Source organism: Ammospiza nelsoni, chromosome 2 (genome assembly GCF_027579445.1).
Source record: "Ammospiza nelsoni isolate bAmmNel1 chromosome 2, bAmmNel1.pri, whole genome shotgun sequence".
Taxonomy (NCBI): Eukaryota; Metazoa; Chordata; class Aves; order Passeriformes; family Passerellidae; genus Ammospiza; species Ammospiza nelsoni.
The window spans coordinates 4,170,590-4,195,288 of NC_080634.1; the positions used below are offsets into that span (position 1 = coordinate 4,170,590).

General features: G+C 38.8%; 1 protein-coding gene across 2 annotated transcripts in view; it reads left to right on the top strand.

The window, feature by feature from the left end:
* The window catches only part of EPHA6 (EPH receptor A6), a 597,075-nt gene that overhangs the window by 455,530 nt on the left and 116,846 nt on the right, over positions 1-24,699 (top strand). For both annotated transcript variants that reach the window (XM_059493881.1, XM_059493882.1), the window contains one exon: positions 24,290-24,414. In XM_059493881.1, coding sequence (XP_059349864.1) covers positions 24,290-24,414 — 125 coding nt within the window. The remainder of the gene's footprint in view (positions 1-24,289; positions 24,415-24,699) is intronic.

Sequence of the window (24,699 nt, forward strand, 5' to 3'; positions counted from 1 at the left end):
ATGGTTTGGGGTTTTTTTCTTTCCTAGTTTATTCCAATGTGCCTTTTCACTGGTTGTATCAAAGTCAAAGATAGCAGCACTGTTTTGGATAGATTTACAGTGTCTCAGCACTTTCCATGAGAAAGCTCTCTGGGGATAAAAGCCTTTATGCAACACCACGCTGTGTGATGGGAAAGCAATAGAAAGCGAGCATGGCACATACTAATGCAGTGTATATTACAGAAATATCAGATAACATTTCGTGACATTTATTCAGCACCTAATAATTACACTTATACTCACCAGTTGCATGGGGCATGAGAGCAGTGGGAACCTGAATGGAAGCTGTCTGAGCTGAACAGAAAATTCTGAGCAGCACCATGAACTTGAACTTGATGATAGGGAGGTGCTGCAGCTGCCTGGTTCCACTTCAATCCTGTTTGCTCTCCAGATAAAGCACTTGACTGAAAGCCAAAGAGTCTCCAAAACACGGTGCAGCCTCGAATGTCCTTCTAATGGGTGCTGGAACACAGATTTAAAGTGTTGAATGGCTGCTGAAAATAAAACTTGGGATGTTTGCTCACTGCATCAGTGTCCCATGAAACCCTGAGAGCTACTGACCAAGCTGTGCGACTGATCAGGAGGCACAAATTGTGTGCCACACGTTCCAGAGAGCAGAGAAGCTGGCCACCAGGAAGTTACAGAGGCTCCCTGCAGGTTTTGGATTCTGTTTTGACACAGGACTGGAATCAGAAGGCACCTGGTTGCCAGGAGAGCCTGTAGGTGTAAGGAAATTACCTGTAGGTGTCTCATTTTGTCTGCATTGCTGTGGGTCCATGTTGTCCAGCAGCCCTTGTGGTAGCCCCGCTCCGCTGCCAGGCTGGAGATGCAGCAGCACATGAACCATGGGGGAGATGATTTCTGGCTTTCTGAAAAGGCCTGAAAGCCCTTTAGGGACTGGTCACTCCTCTGGAAACCACAGCTGCCCTGGTGCCACTCCAGCTGTAACAGGCTGTGGTTGATCAGTGGCCCATGGTAATTTTCTATCTGTACAAATCTGATCCAATGAGTGCTTTTCATTTCTCAGTTTTGCCACTCCCTCTGTCATCTCTTTTTACTGACTTTTCTCCATCTGACAGAGTTTAATTGCCTAGTCTGCTCTCTCTTTACATCACAGATCCCAGCAGTGTAGACGGCTCATGCTGGTCTCACTCTCTTTCCCAGTGTGCTCCTCCCTAATGGGTGCCATCATTTTCACACTGCTCAGGAACTTTCCCCTCAGGGTTGGTGAGGGAGGAGCAATGTGTCTCATGCAAAGCAGTCCTGAGTTTTAAATATCCTGGTGGAATGTATATAGGGTCGATGAAAACAGAGTTTGGAAAATGTCTTCTGAAGAAACAGTGAAGTGCTGTGGGGTAGCTGAAATTAAGGTGATGATTTGTGCAAGCTGTCAAAAAAAAAAAAAAACATGCTAAAACATTTGAAAGAAGGTATTATCTCAGTTGTGTGAAGGTTGATTAATTAATTTTTGAAAGACTTCTCTGATCTTTGTCTCTTATGAATTTAGCATTACCTGGGCATAAAGCTTTGTCCAATTCTATGTCCTCATCATCTTATTATTCAATGCACCTGCCAGGATCCAATTTTCTTCAGTGTTGGTGATTCAAAATTTCTTCTATTAACTCCAGCTAACATTCTTATGATATTAGAGATGCCCCTAAGCAAATAAGAATTTGGTATTCTGTAAAAGAAGTTAATCTAAATTTAAGACAAGTTCTTATGAACTGTGGGCTGCAGTACACCTAACATCCAGCCCTTTGCTGAGTTATTGGGTTTCTTACCTTGGAGTTTCACGGGTACAGAATGTTTTTCTCTATTCTTTGTAGAAAAACCCTTTCATTGTACTCAGAGTTGCATTAATTTTATTCAAGCTGTATAGCTATTTATTTAGTGATTGTCCACACAAATTGAGCTACCCATGTCAATTTTCCATTAATATTGCTAGTATTCTGAGTATTATTTGGGTAAAAGTGGAAACCGAGTTATAAATAACTGAATAATCTACATTCATTTTTAAGCAAAATAATATTTTTATTGAAGACAATCCAGTAGTAGTACTACCACTGCATTAGTAAAGGTTTCTTTGTAAAATCCCAGAAAAGCCTTTCCTCCCCCAACTCTTGTGAGTAGATGATAATAGCAAGTCCATTCCAAGTGAGACTTAGAACATGATTTATTTTTTTCATAAACTATTGATATCTTCCTAAGCTGGAATTGACAAGGGAGTGTGGAAATTCAAGAGCATTTAAAAAAAACAATAATCAATAACCAGTAGAAATAATATTTCATTTACTCACTTGCTAATGTAGGACAGTTTTCCCTTTATAAAAATTAAGTTACTTTATTGCCTTTTTAAGATTAGAGGTATGAGAGTTTGAGGATGAACTCGTATCAAGGTGGAAAACAAGGGCAGTGCAAAGGTCAGCACTTGGAGTTCTGACTGATCCATCAGCACAGTTTGACTTCAATGCCAGTGGACCATTTCTGGAAGTGTTTTGTCTTCATCCATGGCATCCCACCTAATCTTGTGGCAGATGTCCCTGGGTAGGAGCTAAATGATCTTTTAAGGTCCCTCAACCCAAATCATTCTGGGTTCTGTGATTTCTGAAAGACCTGGTGCCCTATTGGTAACACTTAGGGTGTCTGGATATTAAAAATAAATTAAATTACAATACTGACATCTGTAATTTTACTGTCTGTTTTTAATTTGCAATAATTTCATAACTTTCCTTTAATTTGAGAAATATTTAATGCCTTTTTGTGAAATGCATGGGGTGTACTCTGAAAAATAAAGCAGAAGTTTTTTTTATCTTCTTAAATGATTCTAAGTCTTGTACATGAACCTTATCAATGCTCATAGGTTCTAAATATTTCCCGTTCAGATGCTTTCTTCTTGCAGTATTTTGCTACTGCTGTTTCTAGACTTTTCTTGAGCAGAGTGCTTCTTACAACCCAAAAGCCGTGGTACTGCTGTGAGAGCCACAGGAGCAGATGCCTTTTGAAATTATTGCAGGTTGGATTTTTGGGGAGGGGAACAAGAAGTACTTTTGCACTGTGAAATTAACATTTTTCAGAAAAACATGAATATTAGAAGTTGTATTTGTCAACTACAAAAACTAGGTGTTGCAAGAAAGAGATAAACAATGACAGAGAATGAGAGTAGAAAAACAAAATAAGGCTTGGATTTGTCCAGCATTGAGGAGCTCTTATCAGTTGTGACAGCTGTGCAGTCTGTGGCACTATTTGCCATTTGAAAAAACAATAAAACCTCCAGTGAGTGTCTCTGCTGACTGATTGATACTCCTGAAGGCTCTGTGGCACTTGAATTTAGTAAAGGTGGGGCAGCCCAGTGATGTGCACAGCACACCGATAAAAATAGTTTGTTAAACAAACATGTTATCTCAGCACTTTAGGTTATAAGAAGCAATTCTTATCATTAGATTTATAGGTGACCACTCATAAATATATTTTCTGGCAGATCTTGGAGAAACAGAAAGACAAGAAAATGAACGAGAGGCATTTACTCTGTTCTGGATGTTCTGCAGCCATTCAGAATAAGGGTTATCAGTTACCTTGTAAGTTGTACCCAGTAAATAATTTTCTTACCTTTTTTTTTTTTTTTTTTTTGTATTTACCAGGACAATTAATGAGCATGTTTAAAACCTATTTGAACAATATTTGAACAAAACCTATTGGACAATATTTCAAACTAGAGCAACTTGAATCAATTTTCTTGGTGTATTCCTGACAAAAAGGTTGATATTCTCTGCTGATAGTGCTATAGTGCTTGCAAATAACAACATTGCTACTGATCTCCAGTTCAGCTTTATCTTTTTTTATTGCATGGCATTTTTTTAGATTAGCAGTTTTGAGGCTGTAGATTGAAGGTGATATGGAGTCATTTTTTTTCTATATGTAAATATGGTATTTATTCAGTTCCTTTATCAGCAACTCTACACCAAATCCCAGCTCAAAAATACAAGGTGAAGGGCTCTAATATACCTATTTTTTGAGATATTTCTTGACCAATACAGTAAAATATAGTTAATATTTTTTTATATATGTATTTATAGTAATATTTTTGAAAACTTGTGACAGTAACTTTTCATGCAGAGAGGCCTAGAATTTGGAAGGGAGGCATGGAGGTGTCAGAAAAGCATCCTCTGAAGGGGTGACAGCAGGACACGTGGCCCTTCCTCCCTGTAAGAGTTCACTGAGACAGGGCCATGGTGCAAGGCAGCCTTGCAGAAAGCTGAGCTAATTGCTGACAGTTTCTTCTGCTTTAGGCAGGGACTCTTTGGATAGGAAATCTGACTTCCTATTAAATGAAATTTGAAGAGGTCTTGGAACAAGCATTCCTTAATGAATACCTTGTTAACTCTATCTCACCCATGCCTTCACTATAGGCAAGGCAATACTTCCCTTCCAGCTCTGGGAAATCACTTGAAAAGTGTGAAGGTTGTGATGTTGGCTCTTTGGGAGGCAGCAGTCAATAAAAAAGATCATGAACTACCTCCAGTAAAATATTGCTGACTCCCAGAAGAATGAGCAAAGTTGTGCTGCACTTAACTGTCTCCATCTAATACTTGTCTCTGTTTGTGAATGCCAGGAAAGATAATCAAGAAAAAGCTCCAATGCTGCCAAATCCTAAAAACTGTTAAGAAAGGTATGGGATATTTTTTTCTTGACAAATATTGTCAGGCTGTAGTTCAGTGAGGAGCTATGAAAGTAAAAGATAAATGAAAATCGAATGCAAATGTGATTTAAAACTAAACAAGGCATCTGTCTTTCATCACTCTGTCAAATGGGGCAGAAACACAGGTCTGTGAGGAGACAAACGTTGTGTGCAATTTGTAGCAATCACCTTTCCCAGAATGAATGGGAGCAGCAGGAGCAGCCTCACGTGTGTGAATTGCATTAGAGATGGCAATTGAGTCACTGTAACTTAAGGCAGCAGGTTCTAATTGGGGAATGCTATCCGTAAAGAAAACAAAGATGGCCTTTGGGATGAAGCTGAAAGATGAGGTGTCAGAGAAAGAGCTCCATCCTGGCATATTCTGTAGATTCTCCTCATGGGTGGTAATTTGAAGTAATGAGTAGTCCTTGTTGAATGACCTTGTACAGCTGCTGTACTGCCTGTTCAATCTGTAACTCACTTTCCATCAATTGCACTTTTATTACAATTAAATGTGCCATCATAAAGCCCTAAAAATGAGCAGCACAATCTCTGCATATGTTCACAGCCATTTAGCTTGGGACTGAGAGGGTGGCACAAGTCCATCCTAAACCTTTTGTTCCTGCCAAAGTGCAATTTGTTGATTGAAAGATGCTGGGTGATGGAGCTGGAGAGGATGGCAGGCTTTGTTCAGCATGGACAGAAGCACTCACAAAACGATTTGAGGCTGGAATGCCTGCTTGAGCCCACGTGCTGCTAAGAGGCCACCTGGGCTGGGGCATGAAGAGCAAACTGCCCTTTCCCTCCCCTCCCTCAACACCCCATCCCAGGCAATGCAAAACATGAACAAAAATGTTCATGCCCGTTGCCATTTTGACTGCAGAAACATTGCTGCTTTGTCAGGGTAATGATAACCACAATGAATGTGGTTGACAGGTTTTGGTTCTACTTTTAGTTATAGGGGAGAAACACTCATTCCAGTTTTGCACGCTACAATATTTAGACAATGCTCTGCTTTTAGTTACTGCTGAAGAGAGATGGAAGGAATGGATGCTGGTGGTTCCCAAGTTATTGTTAATATCTTTAAAGATTCAATTTAGGATTAGTTTCAGCATTTTGTTGAGACAAATACTGCTTAGCATCTGTGTTCAGAATTTTTAAAATGTGAAGTAGGTCGTTGTGATTGAGTGAAGGCCAGATTCTGCTCTGCAACAGAGTTGCTTTATTGCATTTGCCTTTACACATTGAGACATCTTCTAGATCAGTGAGTAAACAAATGCAATTGAGTGAAATACTTGTGCTGAATACAATGCGTAGTGAAGAACTGTATTAAAATTTAATTTAAATTATCTTGTCCGTTAGTGTGTTTTAATGTGGTTTGCTAAATTTGAAGCTGTTACAGGATGGGGTTTTTTGTTCTTGATATTTGGTCAAAGCATGAAACCAAAATTTTTGTGTCCATATAATTTTCTTCATTGTGGTAGGAGAACATGGAGATTTTAAGTACAAATAAAAGATCTATTGCAAGTCATATTTCAAAAGAATGGCTGTTAGGATAAATTGTCCACTTTTGTAACAGAAGTCTTAGAAATCTTAATATAATTGTGTGAGCTGCTCTGAAACAATTAATTTAAATATCATATGCATTTCTTTCTGTAGGTTGTTTTACAGAAAGCTGACTCCATGCAGGCACTTTAATATTTCTGAAAGTGAGTCAGTCCAAAATGATTCCAACAGTAACCAGCATTGCTTATGCATTATTTAGGATACAAATGCTCTCAGATAATTTCAAGCAATTTTACTAAATTTGTTACATATTCCAGACGTTGGGGCAGCCTGCTAGAAGTGTCAGGAAAACACAATTTATGTCCTCATTTAGGAAATCATCTCTTACTTCCCCTTCTGTTTTTAATCCTTCATCTCTCATACTGAAGCCTTTGGGACAGGGACCTTTCCCTCCTTCCCACAGTTTTCATGTTAGACCATAAATAATGGATCATAATCAAGCACTTTGAAGTACTTTTATTGGCTGCCAGTGTCATCTCCAGTATTTATCTTGTCTACACTCCAGTGTTTCCAAATGCAGTAAATCTGAGACTTCAGCCTGGTAGCAGTCCTATCTCTGCATGATTTCATTGACTAGGAATTCAGATGTACACTTTTCCCATCTGTCATATCTTAAGAGCTTTTACCACGTTGTAAATTGTGCAAGACTGGATTCACTCTGTCTCAGGAATATGATTCTTAGCCTTGTCTGATGTTGAAAATTCCCCTCTCTCCTTCAATGTCTCATTTGCCATGCTTGTGGTGAAGCCAGCCCATGGAGTTCTGGGATTAATTTGCATTCACCTGATCATTGTGGTGTGTAAATTCCGTAAGATTTTAGTGCATCATTTTCACCAGAGGAGCTTTTAATTCCTTTGAAAAATGTACTCTGCCTATGTCTCACATATGTATTCCCAAGAGTCCTGTGTGGTCCAGGATGAACCTATGTGCTTACTAGCATCCAAATTTTTTGTCATTTTGACATCTAAATATGTAAGAATATCCTACAGGGAGAAATCAAAAAGCTTAGAGATGTAAATATAGACCAACTGGTTAAAGTTTTTTTTTTTTCCTTTAAAATTATAATTTTCATTGTGCAAAGTGTGCTTTTATTGGAAAGGTTTTGCTTTCAGAAACAAAAAAGTGGAAACTGAAGTTTGGCTGTGATCAGAGCTGTAATTTGCTCATGTCACCATCTTCTTCTGTTGCCTTGAGGCAGTTTCTCACATCCATCACAATGGCCTTATGTCCCAAGGATCAGTTGCCTAAAAAAAGATCTAGTTACAACAAGGATCTAGTTACAGCTAGAAGAGGAATGGTGCGTATAGGAAATTAGCTAAAGGAACAAAGTCATGATGTACCTGAATAAAACTTCAAAATTCAACACTCCAGGCATTTCTAAATTAAAGCGTTCAGAGTTAGGGACTGAATTATGTGACCTTTGCATTCTATTTACACAAATACTGAAATGGATTATTACAATATAAACAATCTTTATTTTCTGCCAGGATTTTCTCTGGCTGGAAAAACACCCTTCTCTTCAGTGATAAGGCAGAAAGGGAAGCAGGATGGCTTCTAAGTAGGGAACCAAAGTACAGAAATGTTTTCTGTGTGTTTACTGACCACTTTGACAGCTTGCCTTCTTAAAACAGCATGCACTAAGAGCAGAAGTAAGCCATGTGGAAAGAAAAATAACTAGAGTTTTATGTCTAAATCAGTTGTATTTCCTTTGATTGCTCACCCAGTTGATCCCAAGTAGCATATGTTTGCTCACAAGGCTAAGACATACAGCTGTGTACTGTGGATGGAAACACTGAGATAAATAACCACTCAGATTTATATGCATTTATTTATCAAGTAAAAAGTGTCTAGTGCAGTTACTAGATCATAATTACAGATTCTGATCTCTACCTGTTTTGTTTTATTTTAAACAAAAATAATTAACAGAAAGTTTGAAGGAGTAACTGAGTTACCATAATTGTTAGGGATAGATATGCTTCTAATACAAAATGACTTATAAAAATGAAAGAAAAAGCTGAAAAAAACCCTGCTGTAGTGCTGCAGACTGAAGTGAAAATACATTCTTAGCATGGACAACAAAAATGCTGTCTCTAAAAACATGTAAGGTTTGATATTTTTCATGGAAAGTCTGTTTTTCATCTTGTGTTTTTTCCTTGCATCACGGTGATTTCTTCACACCTCCTAAGTAATGCATACAGACTTTCACAAGTATGCAGTGTACTTCAAGTTACATGTTCTCTGCCTAAAAACTTTTCAGTAAATTAGTAAAACCTGACAGAAGCCATCTGGCATATCTCTGTGTTCAGAAAAGAGAAGAAAACTCAGTTTAAACTTCCAAAGAAGTTTGTGTCTTTCCTTATTTTTCATTGCATGATAACAGCATAATCATGAGTAGAAAGTGTAGGAGCAGAAGGGATGTTTTGGTTTGGTTTTTCACATGCTGAGGCATCTCTCCTTTGTAAAACCAGTTTGTAGTGAATACATATGTAGACACAAAGACAGAAAATGTGATGCATTTTAAAGCCTCCCAGAAGCTGCCTGGTTTTATACATATTGAAGTTCACATGCCAGGCAGACTTAAAAACAATCCCTGCAGAGCCTTGCTTCCTGGGCAGTTTAGATAACAAGGCAGCTCCTGTGTTGGTGATGCATTGGGCTGGTGTGGGCACAGCACAGCAATGTCTGTAGGCAGTGACATGTCCATCAGGATGTGACTGACAGCCTGAAGGGCCACCCTGGTCCCTGAGCCTGCAGATGCTCCTCCACCTGCATCTGAAGGGGCTGTGGGGGCTTACAGGGCTCAGGCAGGGCAGGACTCAGCTCACATCTCTGATCCAGACACAACGTGCCTCAGCCCTTCTGCTGCCAGCACACAGATGGGGCAGCTTCAATCTCCACATATGTTCAGTTTGATCAGTAGCCAAAGTGTGCTTATTATTTTTTGACCTGTGGAAGGGTAGTAGATATTCCTTATTTCATGTACTGAAGGATATAAGCAGTGAACATCCAAGGTTTTATGAATTACATCCAGACTAAACGTGCTATGCAAACTTTATGAAGTAATAAATCTCTCCACATGAGTTTCCCCATCCATTTCCATCTTTACTGTATTAAATGGTTGCTATTTTGATAGTGATGATACTTAAGACAGTGCTTGAGTTCTTAAACCAAGAAATTCGTGTTAAGGAATAAAGCTCATACTTTAAAGAAATTAATGTCTCAGCCATTCTGAGGCTTATGAAAAAAGATCAATCCAGTGGTGTGTGAATTTCAGCACCTACTTCATGTGGTTATAAAAATCCACAGGCAATGCAGATGTCTCTTGGATAATCCACTCACAGATGGACTAATATTTTAGCTTACCCCATTTTTGGTACTACTGACTCCCTGTAGATATTCCAGAAGGTTCATTGCAGTGCATCCCTGCACAGGCTCTTCTTCCTCTGCTGCTGCAGTAGGCCTGATGCCTTGAAGTGTCTTTGCTCCTGCATTTCTCTTCACTCAGTGCATATCCTGCAGCCTTTGCTCATCATCAGACCCAATGCATGGATAACAAATGGTGCTGAGAGGATTCTTCCCATTCCTGACCATCCCAGAGGAGTTTGTCCTCTGATGAGTCTGCCCCAGGCCAAAGACACAAAATCTGTCTCCCCCAGAGTCAGCCAAACGCATGTACCTGTTGTTAAGAAATTCCCACATTTCTCTGGCCTGTCTGCCTGACAGATTCCCTTCTGGAAGACTGGCTGGCTGTCCAGAGAGCAGATGTGCAGGGTTTTGGGAACTGCCTGGCTGTGGGGGTAGCACCCAGTGCCTCAGACTTCAAATGAGCTCAAGAAATCCTTGCTGTGTGGTCCACAGGATCTTGTGGAAGTGCTCTGCATTTTAGGTTTACTTGTGTATTTCACTCCTCTGACTTCAGGCACAGTCAGCACTTGCCAGTTTGTGATAAACTGTTGCTCTCCTCACAAAGAATACGTGCAGGGGATGAATGACTGCAGTGAGTCTGAGATACAGCAAAGGTGCCACAGATGGCACAGATCCATTGCAGTATGCAAGATGGAAGCAGTTTCTCCATGAACATGCAGCAGATTCATTGAGGAGACTCCAAGCTTCTCACCACCATGCATGATACACAGAAATGAAAATACAAAAAACCCCCAAAAAACAAACAAACAACAACAAAAACAGCACTAAGACTCTTCATCAAGTCACTAAATACCAAAACAGGCAGGAACCTTGCTGTCCTCTTACATTCATTTTCTGCTGCTGTTGATTATACAAAAGAGCAGCTGTACTGGATCACACCGTTGGCTCATCTGACTTCATGTCCTGTCTGGCAGTAGCCAAAAAGTGAAGATTAGAGCTGGGTGAGAGAACAGAAGAATTTCCTGAGTACTCAGCTGACAAGTTGTACTTTGGGGGGATGTTATTGCCCAGTAGAGATTAACAATTTATTACTAAATACATGTTAAAATCTACAGCATCACTTGGCAAGGAATTCCATAGCTTAATTTCACATTTTATTAAGAATCACATCCTTTTGAATTCACTTGCCATGTCCAGCTTTGGTGCTGCAAGAAGAAATGTTCACACCTTGTTCTTTGTGTCATTCCTGCTTCAACCTTTCATTGCATCCTCCTTTCCAGAACACACTTCTTTTCTTGAGTTAGCTGTGTGCAAGACATTCCACAACTTTAATTTATTAATTACTGTAGGTATTCCCTGTTCTAACATACAATTCTTGAGATGACAAACCAAAATTACACACAGTATTCAAAATGTGTTTCAGATGTGCACATATGCTGCCTCAATGTGAAGGTCTGGTGGCTTTTCTTTTCCTTTGTAATCCCTAACATTTAATTTAATCTTTTTCTTATTACATTGGAGCACAGAGCTGGAATTTTCATAGATCTATTTATTAGAACTCAAAAATCTTGTTCCTGGGTGGAAATGGTCAGCTCAGAGCTCGTTTTGCTTATGAAATTAGGGGTTCTTTTCTTGTGTGCGTTACTCTCCTCTGAATTTCATCTGTCATTTTATTATCCAGTCAGCTGATCTCTTGAAGCCCCTCCATATTTCTCCATAGTCCTCCCTTTTTACTACTCTGATTAAATTTAGCAGACTTTCTTATCTCAGGAGATCATTCATGAGCATCTCTAACAGCACAGTACAAGCAAAATGTACAGCAAAAGGGTCTTGGTAGACTTGGTCCACCAAAAAAACAAATGTAGAATATGGACATATTTTTCAGACACTGAGAACAGTCTACATATGACCCCTGAAACAGAATTATTATACCTCAATATTTCAATTATGTATTTATCATTACAACTGTGTCTTACAAATTATTATTCTGAATCATAAACCTTCTAGAAATCATTCTTAAACAGGTGAAATTTTCTTAATTATTTAATCAACATGTGTAAGCATTGAAATATGTCAGCTGTTGTGTTCCTTGCTAGTTCCAATTACTTGGGAGTGCTAATAAATGTCTCCCTCTGAGCTGTTTTATATTTTATATTCAGGATTGAATGCTTACTGAAATGTCAGGTGATGATTATTATTATTACTATTATATCAGAATCTGAGACTCCATGCTTGTATTTCTGCCTCTTTTAAAAGGAAGCAAACAGCATCTTTGAACTTGGCAATATAGCAGGATTATACCTGATGGGAGGTTCAGATGCAAAAGATTGCATTATGAAGTGTTTAATACAGAATTTAAAATATTTTTCTTGGTGATATGAATGTTTATAGAATGGAGTAGGGTTAGAGTGATTGTTATCTTAAAAACAAAGCCATTAAGGTGTCTTTGTGAGTGTAGATTAAAGGTAAGACATTTCACTGGTTGAGGAAAGAGAACTCAGTGTCTTTTCAGTGTAGACGCTGAGGAGAGATGCAGAGCATGGACCAGACAGGCGGAGGTCATAATATTTTTAAGATGTGCCATCTTACAGACTTCAGAAGAAATAGAATTGCTACGTTTCTTCTGCTAAATGGGTCCTGATTCTCCTAACTTTAGGTGGTCCCATGGAGTTAGATGCTTAAAGTAACTGAGAGTAGATGTTGTAAAGTTAATGGGACCTGATCAGCAAGTGGAGACTGAAACAAACACTGACAGACTCAGAGAGTTCAAAGAGTTTGAAGAGATCTTGTCAGCCAGAGCCAATGAATTAGTTATCGATGTAGCCTTTCTTCCTCACAACTTTATGCATTCAGTTTATGTGGAATTTTTTGGAAGGACATTTCAGGGGAAGATCACCTTGGATAACATAAGAAGTTGCAAACCTAATCATGATATATCTGACCAACCATGTCATGAGTAGTTAAGTCAACACTACAAATACTTTGTGATCATGATCACTAATGAAATATGGAAAATTATGATTTATTGCAGAGTTAGCATGATGGCTCAGCAAATTCATGATATTGATGCAGGACCATCAAAATTATAACCAGTATATTTTAGAACAAAAAGTTACAAATAGTCCTTTTGTTTCCAGTAATTATTTTCCACAAATTTATTGGCACTGTATTAATCTGTGCAAGCAGAATATTATTTTTAGAAGCTATCACAAAGCTATCCTGTATTATTTATTTTTGTTGGTATTTTCCTTTTTGACCAGATTTTAGTAACCCTTATTTTCTGAACAGTACATATAAAGAGCTAGAAGATCCAGAACTGACATATTTGAGCATGTCAGGACCCATTCATAGCCATGGGAAGTTAGTGTCCTCTACATGGCATTCAAGGAATTGCTGCATGTGTGGAGGATTTTTTTTTTCCTCTATCAAAGATTTCCTTAGCTGCTGTTTTTTTTGTGGGGTTTTCCTTACCCAGGTTTCACCATATGTTTGAGTACACAGGGATTTGAGATGATTGTCTGCTGCAGAAATTTTAAGATGAAGGTCACAGAAACAGAGATCATTGCCAAATACTGAGACATGGGTCTGAATTAGCAGGTCTTACTGTTTGGTTTTGTTTGTGTGCCAAAAAACTTTTACTATCCTGTGTGGACACACTGATTTCTCAGACCTTCCAAACTACAGACTCACAACTGAATCACACATCAAAGTATGATATTGGAGAAAGAGAATTACTTAGAATACCTAAGGAGGATTCAAAGAAGGAAGATTTTCTTCATTATAAGAGTTAAAGAGGCTGAGCAAACTTTTGCTACTGAGGTCATTATTTTGTGGGTTTTTCCAATGTAACAGTATTGCAGTAGTGCAATTCCAGTGTCTAACCTTGATGTTTAACTTGAGCTGTCAAACTGAAAGTTGTCTAAATTGTCAAGCTCCGATTTTGTGCATGCTGTGATTTCTTCTGGTTGGTGCATGGTGGACACAGAGCATAATTTAACTTTGAATATCATTCTGAGGATCAGGCACTTGAAAGTTAGACCCCAAAGCACTCAGCTGCATGTCACTAATGTAGTGTGTGGATATGAGCCATTAGTTCTTACAAGCAGCTCCCAGAGCTGCAAGAGCAGGGTGTTTTCTCTCTGTAAAATTTCTGCAGTGCAGAAGGCTCTTTGGGGATAGATGAAAGCTTGTTCCAGAAGGAAGCTGTATGTAGCCAGCTTGCCTTTGGACTGAGCTAAACAGAAAGCTTTGTAACCAAATAGTGTATCTGAATTTCAGAAGGCTCATCTAGTCCTTTTTTTTTTTTTTTTTTTTTTTTTTTGTTTTTCCTCTGACAATAAGCTATGGGGTGCACTGATGGAAGAAGATCAGGAAAGTGTCAAATAATGCTTCTCCATATGTGATCTTCCAGTTCCCAGCAGCATTACCATCTTAGTTAATAAGGAATGTTTTCTCTGTTTCTTCCTTCAGTGTCTGTCAACTCCCTAACTTTTTGGACACCAAAGAATTTTTATGGTCCTTTTTAAAAAACAACCACTGCAAACTCTGCATGTGTCAGTAGGTCCCCTAGACTTCATCCTTTGGACAAAAAAAGATTGTGTAGGACAGCAGTGCTCAGCTTTCCACCTTGAACCTTCCTTTTCTTTTTTTTCTGTACGAAGCACATTTGTTGTGCTACTAGAGATGAAAAATAGACCTGGGTAAAAATCTCCAAGGGCAGAGTTCAGCACACAGAATGTTGAAGAACACAAAAAACTCATTAAATGTCAAGAAAAACAACAGAAACACCAAAGGGGCAAAATGGAAGAGTTCTGACGATTCAGAGTCTCTTGCTAGGAGGGCATTCCTTGGATAGTTAATTTCTCAGAATGAAAAGGCAGGCTCCTTAAGCTAAGTGATGTACTGACCTGGAGGTGTGGTTGCTCAGGTTTTCTTCTCACATGAGTCTCTGTCAGGAGATTGCCTCTCCCTGAGCATGGATATGTGTAATAAGTATTAAACCACAAGCTGCAGGGCATGAGCTAACTAGCAGCAAATAGTTGAAGAGGCTTCCCTTTTGAAAGGTTATTCCATAATTACCAGCCTTCCACAAACCTCTCTTGGAAATATATTTTACTGCCTATCATCTGATCTAATTTCTACCCTTCTTTCTTGCTGTTTTAATTTGTCAGCAAGATAAAAACTTTTTAGATCCCAGTGGATTTTCAACTCTGTGGAGTTTTGTCTTTGTGAATAAAAGCAACTCAATCTTCTTGAAAAACACACAAAAGAAGGCATGTATTTTTCAAATGCATTTAATATTAGTGTGACATGTTTTCAGAATATGAGTACTGTAGTCCAGAAGGAGCCACTGGCCTTTTCTGAAGCTCAGGTTTTAGACATAACAGAAGCTAAAGGCCAGCAGCTCTTTGCTTTTAGAGTGGATTTGCCCTGATACCTTCAGGTGTCATTGCATTTATCCATCACCTTGAGAGCCTGCCCTCAGACTCAGAGGTGTGTAAACATCCCCAATGAGCTAACTAAAAGAACACATAAATTATCTTTGGCTGCAGAGCATGTGCCTAGATATTTTGTCCAGTTTTTTTGATAGCTTAAACATGCTAGAGGTATTATATAGATACACCCAACTTAAAAAAAAGAAAAGAGAAGAAATTTATTTAGGATCTTGACATATCTAAAATTACTCCTGCATTTCTGTAGAGGTCACCTTTAAAGAAGATCCATGGCTGATTTTGCAGTGAGCTTCTGTGCTGATGGTAGTGATGAATGTATTAAATGCTGTGCGTCAAACTAGGGCATACATTTGATCTACCAGCTCCCAAAGCAGGTTCAGTATCATCTCCTGACTACAGAAGGACTTAAGACAACTTGCCAAAATTAAACCCCAGTTTTTAACTTACTTGAGTCAAGTCAGATTCTACCCTACTTGCCTAGAAATTGAACACCTAAGCTACATTTGACAGCAGCAGTGCTTTCAAAGTACAAGATTCGAGTGCATCAAGTACAAACCATTGACTTCCTGGCCTCTTAGAAGTGTTTTTTGTCTGTATGCCAGAGTTTAAAAGGGTCTGCTTTTTTGTGCATAGGTTTCCACATCAAAGATTTAAAAGATATTTGATCCTCAATGAAACAGAGCTAGACTAAACCTTTGGAATATTTTTAGCATTTATGAAGTAAATAATAAGTTACATAATTTTATTTGTAACATCATTCTGGGAATTAATTTATAAGGGCATATTAATTTAGCATTGTTGTGATTTATGGAGTGCTTTGTTAAAATCAACATTTTTGGGGAAATCATTTGAAGACGTACATTTGAAGTCAGTATTGGATGTGTCTCTATGCACTTACACACATTCACTCTAAATATTGAAGTACAGTAGCTCTGACATTCTCTGCACATGCCAACAAACACAGCTTTTACAGAAGGTTCACAGAAGATGTTCACATAAAATATTCATTATATTCTTGCTAAAAGAAAAACCCCTTTCAGACCTGTAAAGTACTGTTTGACAGAAAATGTCTCTACAATCTGATCTAGCCTCGTATTTGGATATAAACAAGAGCAGGAAAGTTTTGCTGAAATGAGTGTACATTTTATGTTTGCCTTTGTTACATCGCAGGACGAGTGGCAATTAATGGAGTGAAAAGATGGCAGATTTCCTAGTGCTTTTTAACCTGCTTATTTCACTTTCCAGCTTCTGAGATCAATTTAGCAGCAGGAAGTTGTGCAGAGCAATTTGGTTGCAGCTGACCCTGGAGGGGCTGTTGCTGAATGAGACTTAGTTACAGCTCTGTTTCCGTAATGACGCCTCGCTGCAATGAGCGACGCCTTCTTAACCTCAAGTTGTGTTTCCAGTCAATTTATAGCAATACCCAAGTTACACCAGGAGGCTGAAAACAAAGCTCTCTGAAGAAATGTGTCACCACAGGTTGTCCCCACATCACAGGGCACCTAGCAGTGCTGGAATGATGTTTTTAACTTATATATCACACGGGCTGGAACACATCTTTCTTCACGCTGATTAACATCATTATAGTAGCAATCTGAATCTGCTGATAAACCAGTTTCTCCTGCCTCCTTCTTTTTTAACACAGTTTTCCTTAAAAAGGAAAGCCACTCTCTCTTCCTTTTTAGAGGACTCCTGTGTGTCAGGAATAGTAGCCCAGGAAAGCACGCACACCAATTTCAAGCGTGCCACCAGCCGACAGTCATTGTGGCTCACCACAATGCCTGAGTCAGGAGTAACACTGAGCATCACAACACAGAACATTTGAGGGTGGGAAAGCAGAAAATCTGCTGGTTAGGGACATAATGTTCTGTTACTTCTCCTCTAGGTACCACAGCAGGGTTTATAATCATCATGAGTGATAGGAAGGGAATGGACTTGCCTGGAGTGGCCTCTTACACCCTTCCCTGGTTTTTGATCCAGAACAACATGAAGAGAAGGGCCTTTTTTCCCCAGTAATCACATTTTTACTGTGCCATTCAGCCATAGAAGTTGTTGCCACATGTTGTGAGCCCATGTACTAGTCCCACACAACCTTCTGCCAAACAAGCAGAGAGCAGCTCTGGTTTACAGGGATCTGTTCCCTCAGGAATCCCCATGACCTGTTAGATCTCTCGTTTCCTCCTGCCCTAAAAGGCAATTGACAGGATCCAAGAATCTGCTGATTCTGATGCAAATCCCTTTGGTTGCCAGAGACCTGTTGATTTGACATTATTTCCATTTATGTGACAGGCAACCTGCTTTATTTTTGCAAATCTTTTTTGTTTGCATATGATTCCTGGACTCACAACCTCCCTCTGTGTTTTTTTGAACTGAATTTATTCCTCTTGCTTTAGACATGCAGAACATATAAAGAAACTCCTTAAAACATAGATTTAGGTAAAGCATTTGTGTGATATTTTTTAAGGGATAGGATTTTTTAAAAAATTTGTAAGCAAGATATTTTTAATCATTCATTGTGCTATAAATTGTGTCAACTATCTCGCAATACTTTTTACCTTTGAGGCTTTGCACATACATGTCATCAGAGAGAGCAGAACAGCCACACAATCTGACTGACAGCTGAGAAGGCTTTATTTTGTACTGTCGTTTTAAGTATCTTCTACTAAAATCCACTTTGAAGTAGCAGAAGCTGAGTAGGTCCTGTAAGGAGTAAAGCTTTAGGAGTGCTTCTGTCTGAAGCTTGAAAAATGGAGAATGGCAGCACGTTCTGCAAGTGAAAGTAAATCTGTAGTGTGGCAAAATCATGTGGATGAATAATTACTGTCTCTTTGCATAAGATCAACAATAGATGAAAGAGAAATTAGGCAGCAAGGGGGAAAAAATTGCATTATGGATCACAAAAAAAAGCCATGTTGAATCTATATTTACCCTGGAGGAAATCTGGGGTTGTGTCTATCATGACCTTTAGCCCACAACACTGTAAGCAGAATCCAGTTTTTGACAAGGGTGTCGGGTTCACTTGGCTTCCATCCACCATTTCTGAGCAAGCAAAGGAGATCTGCAAGGGGAAAGATTTTAAGATGGAGGGAGAAATGATAATTATAACTTGCTGGAGGCCTATTTTCAGTAAATGAAGTGCTTCAAAAGAAGCACACTGCTCTGCTGTCTTTTGAGTGCAAACCTTTAGGGAACTAGTGTAAGAAAATGAAGTAAAAATTACTTTTTAAACCCAAAACTTGTTAATTTGCAAGCTGTAATGCTTTGTCAGGGAAACACCATACTCAACTTTGAACTCCAAGGTTAGTGCCACTAATAGTATCCCCTCCAAGCATTGTAACTGTGAATTACTACTGAAATGATTAGGAAGATAAGAGACTATTATGGGAAGAATCAAATATCTTATCTAGTCACTGTACTAATTGAAAGCAAGCTTGTATGGTAAGAAAACAAATTCTTGCTGAATTCACTACAAACCTGAAGATGTTTTATCCATGTGAACATCTTTAATATACAGAGGTGGGTTATGAACTGGGGATTTTTTAACAGAAGTTTAATTTCTGTTCATATTTCAGTGGTTTGTTTCCCATGTCAGCTTGTGCTTAGGTTTTAGTCTTTTATATTCCCACAATCACACTCCTAACAAGAAAAAGTGCTCACGTATTGCAAATAAAGGAACTTACTGACATTCACATTGTATGTTAAGATAGCTCAGTCAAAAGATTAAAGAAAATCTCTGGAGCACAACCAGAAAAGAATATAAACAGAGGTCTCCTGGATCCCTATCACATCCCTTGTTCATAAGATACTCTTTCTTCCCTTATCCTGAAAGATAGCAACAGAAAGATGAACAAACAAACACAAAAGAAAGAAAGGATGAACTGCATCTCTGCTGGAGGATTAATAAACATACTGCAGGAGTGAAGACTGCTCTGGATTATAGACAGCACAGCCACATCCTTCAGATGACTGATCATATGCTTCACACATGGCATTAGTAATGCAGGATCAAGGCTTCAGGCCTCTTCACTTCCCTGGAAAATCCTTGGCAAACAGCTTAAATGGGTAAAGCACTGGAGGCACTATCATTGATCAGGAAATGTTTCATTGCTTCCAGTTCTGTTACTGGAGTGAAATGTCTTCTCTAAGAGATAATAAGCAGCTTATTGCCTTTCTAGTCGTCTTTCTAGAATCAGAAGTGAATCTTTTTCTTATTGTGCCCTGAAATAATGTCTTTTCTTTTTTTTAGATGTGGCATTGTGAATGAAATCTCAGTGCTCTTTTTATTGATATTTATAATTTTAAATCATACTCAGTGTCCAGTAGTATAGGAATTGTAATATAGTTACAGAACGTAGGCTGGTGAAACACTGTGAAATTATAATAGCATTTTCTCATATAGGAAAAGTGCAAAGGGTGTTTTTACCACCTGGAAGAACACTTCAGATTTGGACCTTGATACATCTCTATTCTTTTTCATTGATTTCCTAACATTTTTTGTTTAATGGGCTTGAAATTATTAGATAACTATAAGTTCTATAGTGTTAAGCATAGTTTACTGTTGGTTTAATTTGTGCCATTAATCTGTAAATGAAGCCTGAAGAGCCCTTTCCTTTTCATGACCAAGAAAACAGTTTTCTTTTGTTTTCTGATCCAACACAGTCAATGTGAAGCAATCTTTACAGCATTGGTATCTCTTCCACCCTCAACTGCCCTTCTCTTACTGAAAGCACTAGTTCCCCCAACAGGAGGAGTGCAGGCTCCCTGCAGGATGTTAAAGCAGTTTCCTCCTCTGTAGGGTGAACCTAGGAGGGATTAATGAGTTTTAAAAGAGAAGTAAGGGCTTTGAGTAGAGTTTATTCAGTATTTTCCCATAACTGCAGTTGAGAAGTGACGGAGATAAGAGAGGAGGAAGAGGCAGGGAGAGAGGTGGATTCCCTCCTCTGAAGGGAAACCCTGCTCAGAAAACAGGTGACAAAGGCCTGTATTATGGTGAGTGTGATCTCTCCTGTACCTTGAAGCAGGCAGAGGTCTCAAGGAGAGAATAACATTTAATTATGCAATTTCTGTAATTGTTGCTAATGGCAGAGGTATAGAAACAAAAAACTGAATTAAACACGTGATCCCAAAAGGCGTTATTTTACATATTGAGAGCCACAATATTTTACATACTGACACCCACAGCCTTCTCATGAGGATGGTATCCAATGGAATGAAGATAACCTATTTTGAAATCAGACAGTTATGGATAATGGAAGTCAGCCTCAGAAAAAGAAATTTTCTAGGGAAAGAACAGTTAGTCCAGTCATTGTTTAATATACACATTTTCTGTCCTGTATGTATCACATGAGGAAAAAAGGATTCTGAAAAAGAGAAGCCAAAGAAATTTAGAAATAAAATCAGCTCACTCTAAATGAAAGAATGCACTTCCATTATTCAGTAAAAATTTGAAAAGACCAAGAAGCTTGTGGGACTAAATTAAATGAGGAGCTCACCACATTGTAGATGACTCATTGTAATTCAAGAAATTTATAACAGTGTAGAAGATGTAACAGATGGTGCAAAGAATCCTCTGTACAAAACACAGATCAGTGCTGAGCTCAAGAGCCAGAAACCACCCTTCAGCCTAGGACCAATGGCCAGAAAATGCTGCCCTTAAAGTGATTAAAACCCATGCTGCTCTTCTAAGCATTTCTTTTTTTCAAAAGGTTTCATTGGGTAACCATATAAGAGTTCTCCTGCAGCTACTGGATTTGAAACAACTAATTAAAAGAACTTCCCATTGCTTCATCATAGGGACATTAGAGCAGCTGCCTTTAGGAATGGGAAAATAGGATTTACCTATTTTACAATCTTCTGCTTAAAAAGAGCTTTAACAATAAGTGGATAGAATCTCTAAGGTCTAATTGACTTCTGCTCTGGTGAGCAACAGTTATAAGGAGCTGAAATTTCTCCACAGAAATGAATGCTCTTTAGTAGCACTTCACAACAAAAGGAATAGAATCTCAGCTAGCTGTGCTTTTAATTACTTGGTTTTATTTGTTTCTTCCTACAATGAATATCTGACTGGAATCCTATCTGGCAAAAATAGGATCATTCTTCTGCACATACAGGAAATGGTCAATGGTGATTCTTCTGTGCCTTTTTATTAAAAAGTACACTTTTTTTGGGGGGGGGGGGGGGGTGGTTTGATTTTTTTTTTTTGTTTTGGTTTTTGGGGTTTTTTTGTCATATTCGCAGCTTTATGTTCACATCTCTGCATTTGGATTTAGAGGATTCAGTGCTGGCGCAGTGCCACAGTTGTGATGTGAGCCTTGCTGTTTGAGCTTCTTGGTTTCAAGTGCAGGTCAAGCACAGATGGTTTGGGGGAGAGCTAAAGTAATTTTGTTCTGTTAACTTCAGACTGAGTTCTTTCCCAGAAAGACAACTGGGATTATTTCATATACTGAAGTTTTGAGAGGATCTTCCAATGCACCATGACTGTGCTTTTGAAATGCACTTCAACAAATGGAAGAATTACTGTGTTGAGTTTGGCTGAAAACATGCATGAATTGCTGTATAAATTAGGAAGTTAGAACACAAAGAAAAATCCCCATTATGCAGTACATATGAAAAGCTTGTAAAGTTGAGGCTATGATTTGAAGACATGTTATATCAGCAGTGTATATTTTATAAGCCTAAAAGAACCAGGAATATCATTTTATCTACAGCTTAACCTGTTTTCTGTCACCAGTCTTAGTAATTTTGGGTTGGGTTGTCTGAAGAGTGAGCTCCCTGATGCTGTGGGATGAAGCTGCAGTGTGCTGAGGCTCATCACCTCTAAGCAGGCACACAGGGGGTACCAGATGTATCTGACAGGTTGCTGTGGCTCCCTCAGACCCACCCGTAAATCGCAGCTCAATGCCAGTGAATGACTCAAAATGACAAATAGTAAAACTACTTATGTGAGCAGTGCCTTCCTGGGCCCATGATCAGTGTTTAGCAATTACAAATCCATGTCTGCTAGCTCCAGCTTTCCTTTTAACAGACCTGGCTTTGTATCTTGCTTGGAGAAGTGATTGTACCCCAGAGAGATATTGTGAGAGCTCAACTTCACCCTCAGTTTCAAGAGTAAAAATTTCTTTTTGGCTAAGGGAGTAGTTTAACCTGCCCAGGGAAAATTTTGTTTCAAATCCTGTGAATGCTTTTTATTTATTATTGTGTTTTATTCTGTTCAGTTATTTACATTGTGCTGTTTAGGGGCTTCCTGAAAACCAGGTTAATCCTTTATTCTGCATGGCAGGAATTCTTGTTTTTTCTTCCTGACACTCTTGCATCAGACCTGTGGTTAAAGTGGCAAAGGTGTAGAAGTTTCCTGTGTCAGCTCTTACACTTTGGTAGGGTTTTGTTTTCTGGTGTTAGGTGTTGAGTTGGGGAATTTTTTTCACATCAGAGAGGACAAAACTATTATCCCACAGAATAGTTATCCAAAGGTAAGACTGGATGGAACTTAATTTTCTCTCTCAGATAAATGTATTATCACAGAGAAAAATGTGCACATCTCTGTGTAGAGTTTCCCTTTTTTCAAAGACAAACACACGGTTTTGTTTTCTTGTGTTTGTTTGCATTCTAGAATTTATTGTTTTCATTTCTTAAACCTCCTGAAATGTTTACAGGAAAGAAGACTTAGGCATGAAATTTTGTGACTAGGAGCAGATTCTCTTTTCATTTTCCTAGGGAGATTCTTTCGTTCAAAAGAAATCATAAAAATGTGTTGTTTTTAGGACACAACTCCATGGAAACTTAGAAGTAGTTAAGTAAGATTCAGAAGAGAGATGAATGGGGGAGGGTGTGTAATAAACTAATATATTTTAGTGGAAAGACAAATAATGAAATCTGTGAACCACTTATGGTAGCTGGCTTGTTGATCTTAGTTGTGTTCAGGACTGTTGAATAATATGACTGGGTTTGCTGTAACATTTGGGAAAGCTGCACATCAATAATATTAAAACCAATAAGTGTCTGGAGAATATTTTTAGATGTTTGGCCAGATTAATAAAACAAGCAAAGATTATTTTCTAGAACACAATCTTTGCACCATTTGAAATCATTGCATAGATAACCGTGCACCTTTATTGTATTTCTGGGGTGCAGTGATGAAGGAAGGAATGATGAATCTGACTCCATGTTCTCAGAAGGCTAATTTATTCTTTTATGGTCTATATTATATTAAAGAATACTAAACTATACTATACTAAAGAATACAGAAAGGATACTTACAGAATGCTAAAAAGATAATAATGAAAACTCGTGACTCTTTCCAGAGTCCTGACACAGCTTGGCAATGATTGGCCAATGAATGAAAACACATCAGAAACCAATGAAACAATAACCTGTTGGTAAACAATCTCCAAACACATTCCAAAGGAGCAAAACACAGGAGAAGCAAATGAGATAATAATTGGTTTCCGTTTTATTGGAGGCTTCTCAGCTTCCCAGGAGAAAAATTGTGGGCAAAGGGATTTTTCAGAGAATGTGAATGCCACGCACCTTCTTTTCCAAAAAGGCAAAAAAACTGGTTCTTAAAATTGGCTAACCCCAGAGTGAGATAATTTGGCTCCTAGGTGCATCCATGCATGTTGGGCCCTTTCCAGGAGCTGATTTTTCTCCCTTTGCTCATACCCCAATCCCTTCCAGGGGCTCCTGCAGGAGCTGGCTCTTGGTGCACACAGACCCCTCATAAAGGGCTTGCCAGAAAAGGGATTCATTGCATCTGGTTTGAGCTGTGTCACTTTATTTTACCCCAGAGAGTAAACTGAATGTACATCCTAAACATTTGAATCGTAACATTTAATGAAGTTTAAGCTGAATGCAGAATTTGCTGCCTCTGCAGTGTGGTTCTGCTCTGGACACGGTGTCCCTGGAGCCAGCAGTGCTGCCTGGCTGGGGCAGAGCCCACCCAGCCCTGTTTCTTTCTGTGTTTTTGCACAGAGCCGTTTTCCAGAAGCTGCTCTGCACCTCAGCAGAGGAGTTACCAGCGTGTGCTTGAGACATTAATTCCAGGTTATATGGTTTTCCTGAGAATTGCCATCTGTCGTGCTTTTCTGTCTGGAGGTCACTCCAAGTTGCCTCGGGTTGGTTTCCTCAGACAGGAGGTTGGAAGGATAAACCGTGTGCTTCGTCTTTAACCCTTAGTTATCCTTTTCCCTTTCAGCACCCACCTTGATAGGTATGGTCAGGAAGGACTGGGCTTCCCAAAACAGCATTGCCCTCTCCTGGCAAGAGCCGGACTTTCCCCATGGAGCAATTCTGGACTACGAGATCAAGTACTATGAGAAAGTAGGTCTCACTTACAGCATCACCCACACTCAGATCCTAAAGAGCAATGTGTTTTGTATTCTTAATAGTAATTTTTAAATCTTTTCACTTGACCCCCACCTACAATGCTGTGTGTATATGCCAGACATTTTATTTTGTGCTGAGTTTTTGTTGTTTTGCTTCTAACTTGTTAATGACTGTCTTGTTTCACACTAGAATTGAGTGGAGCAGCAAGCAGATTGTACATTTACTCATCTCATAGTAACTACATTTAAAAACATAGATAAACTGATCACATGCTTCAAT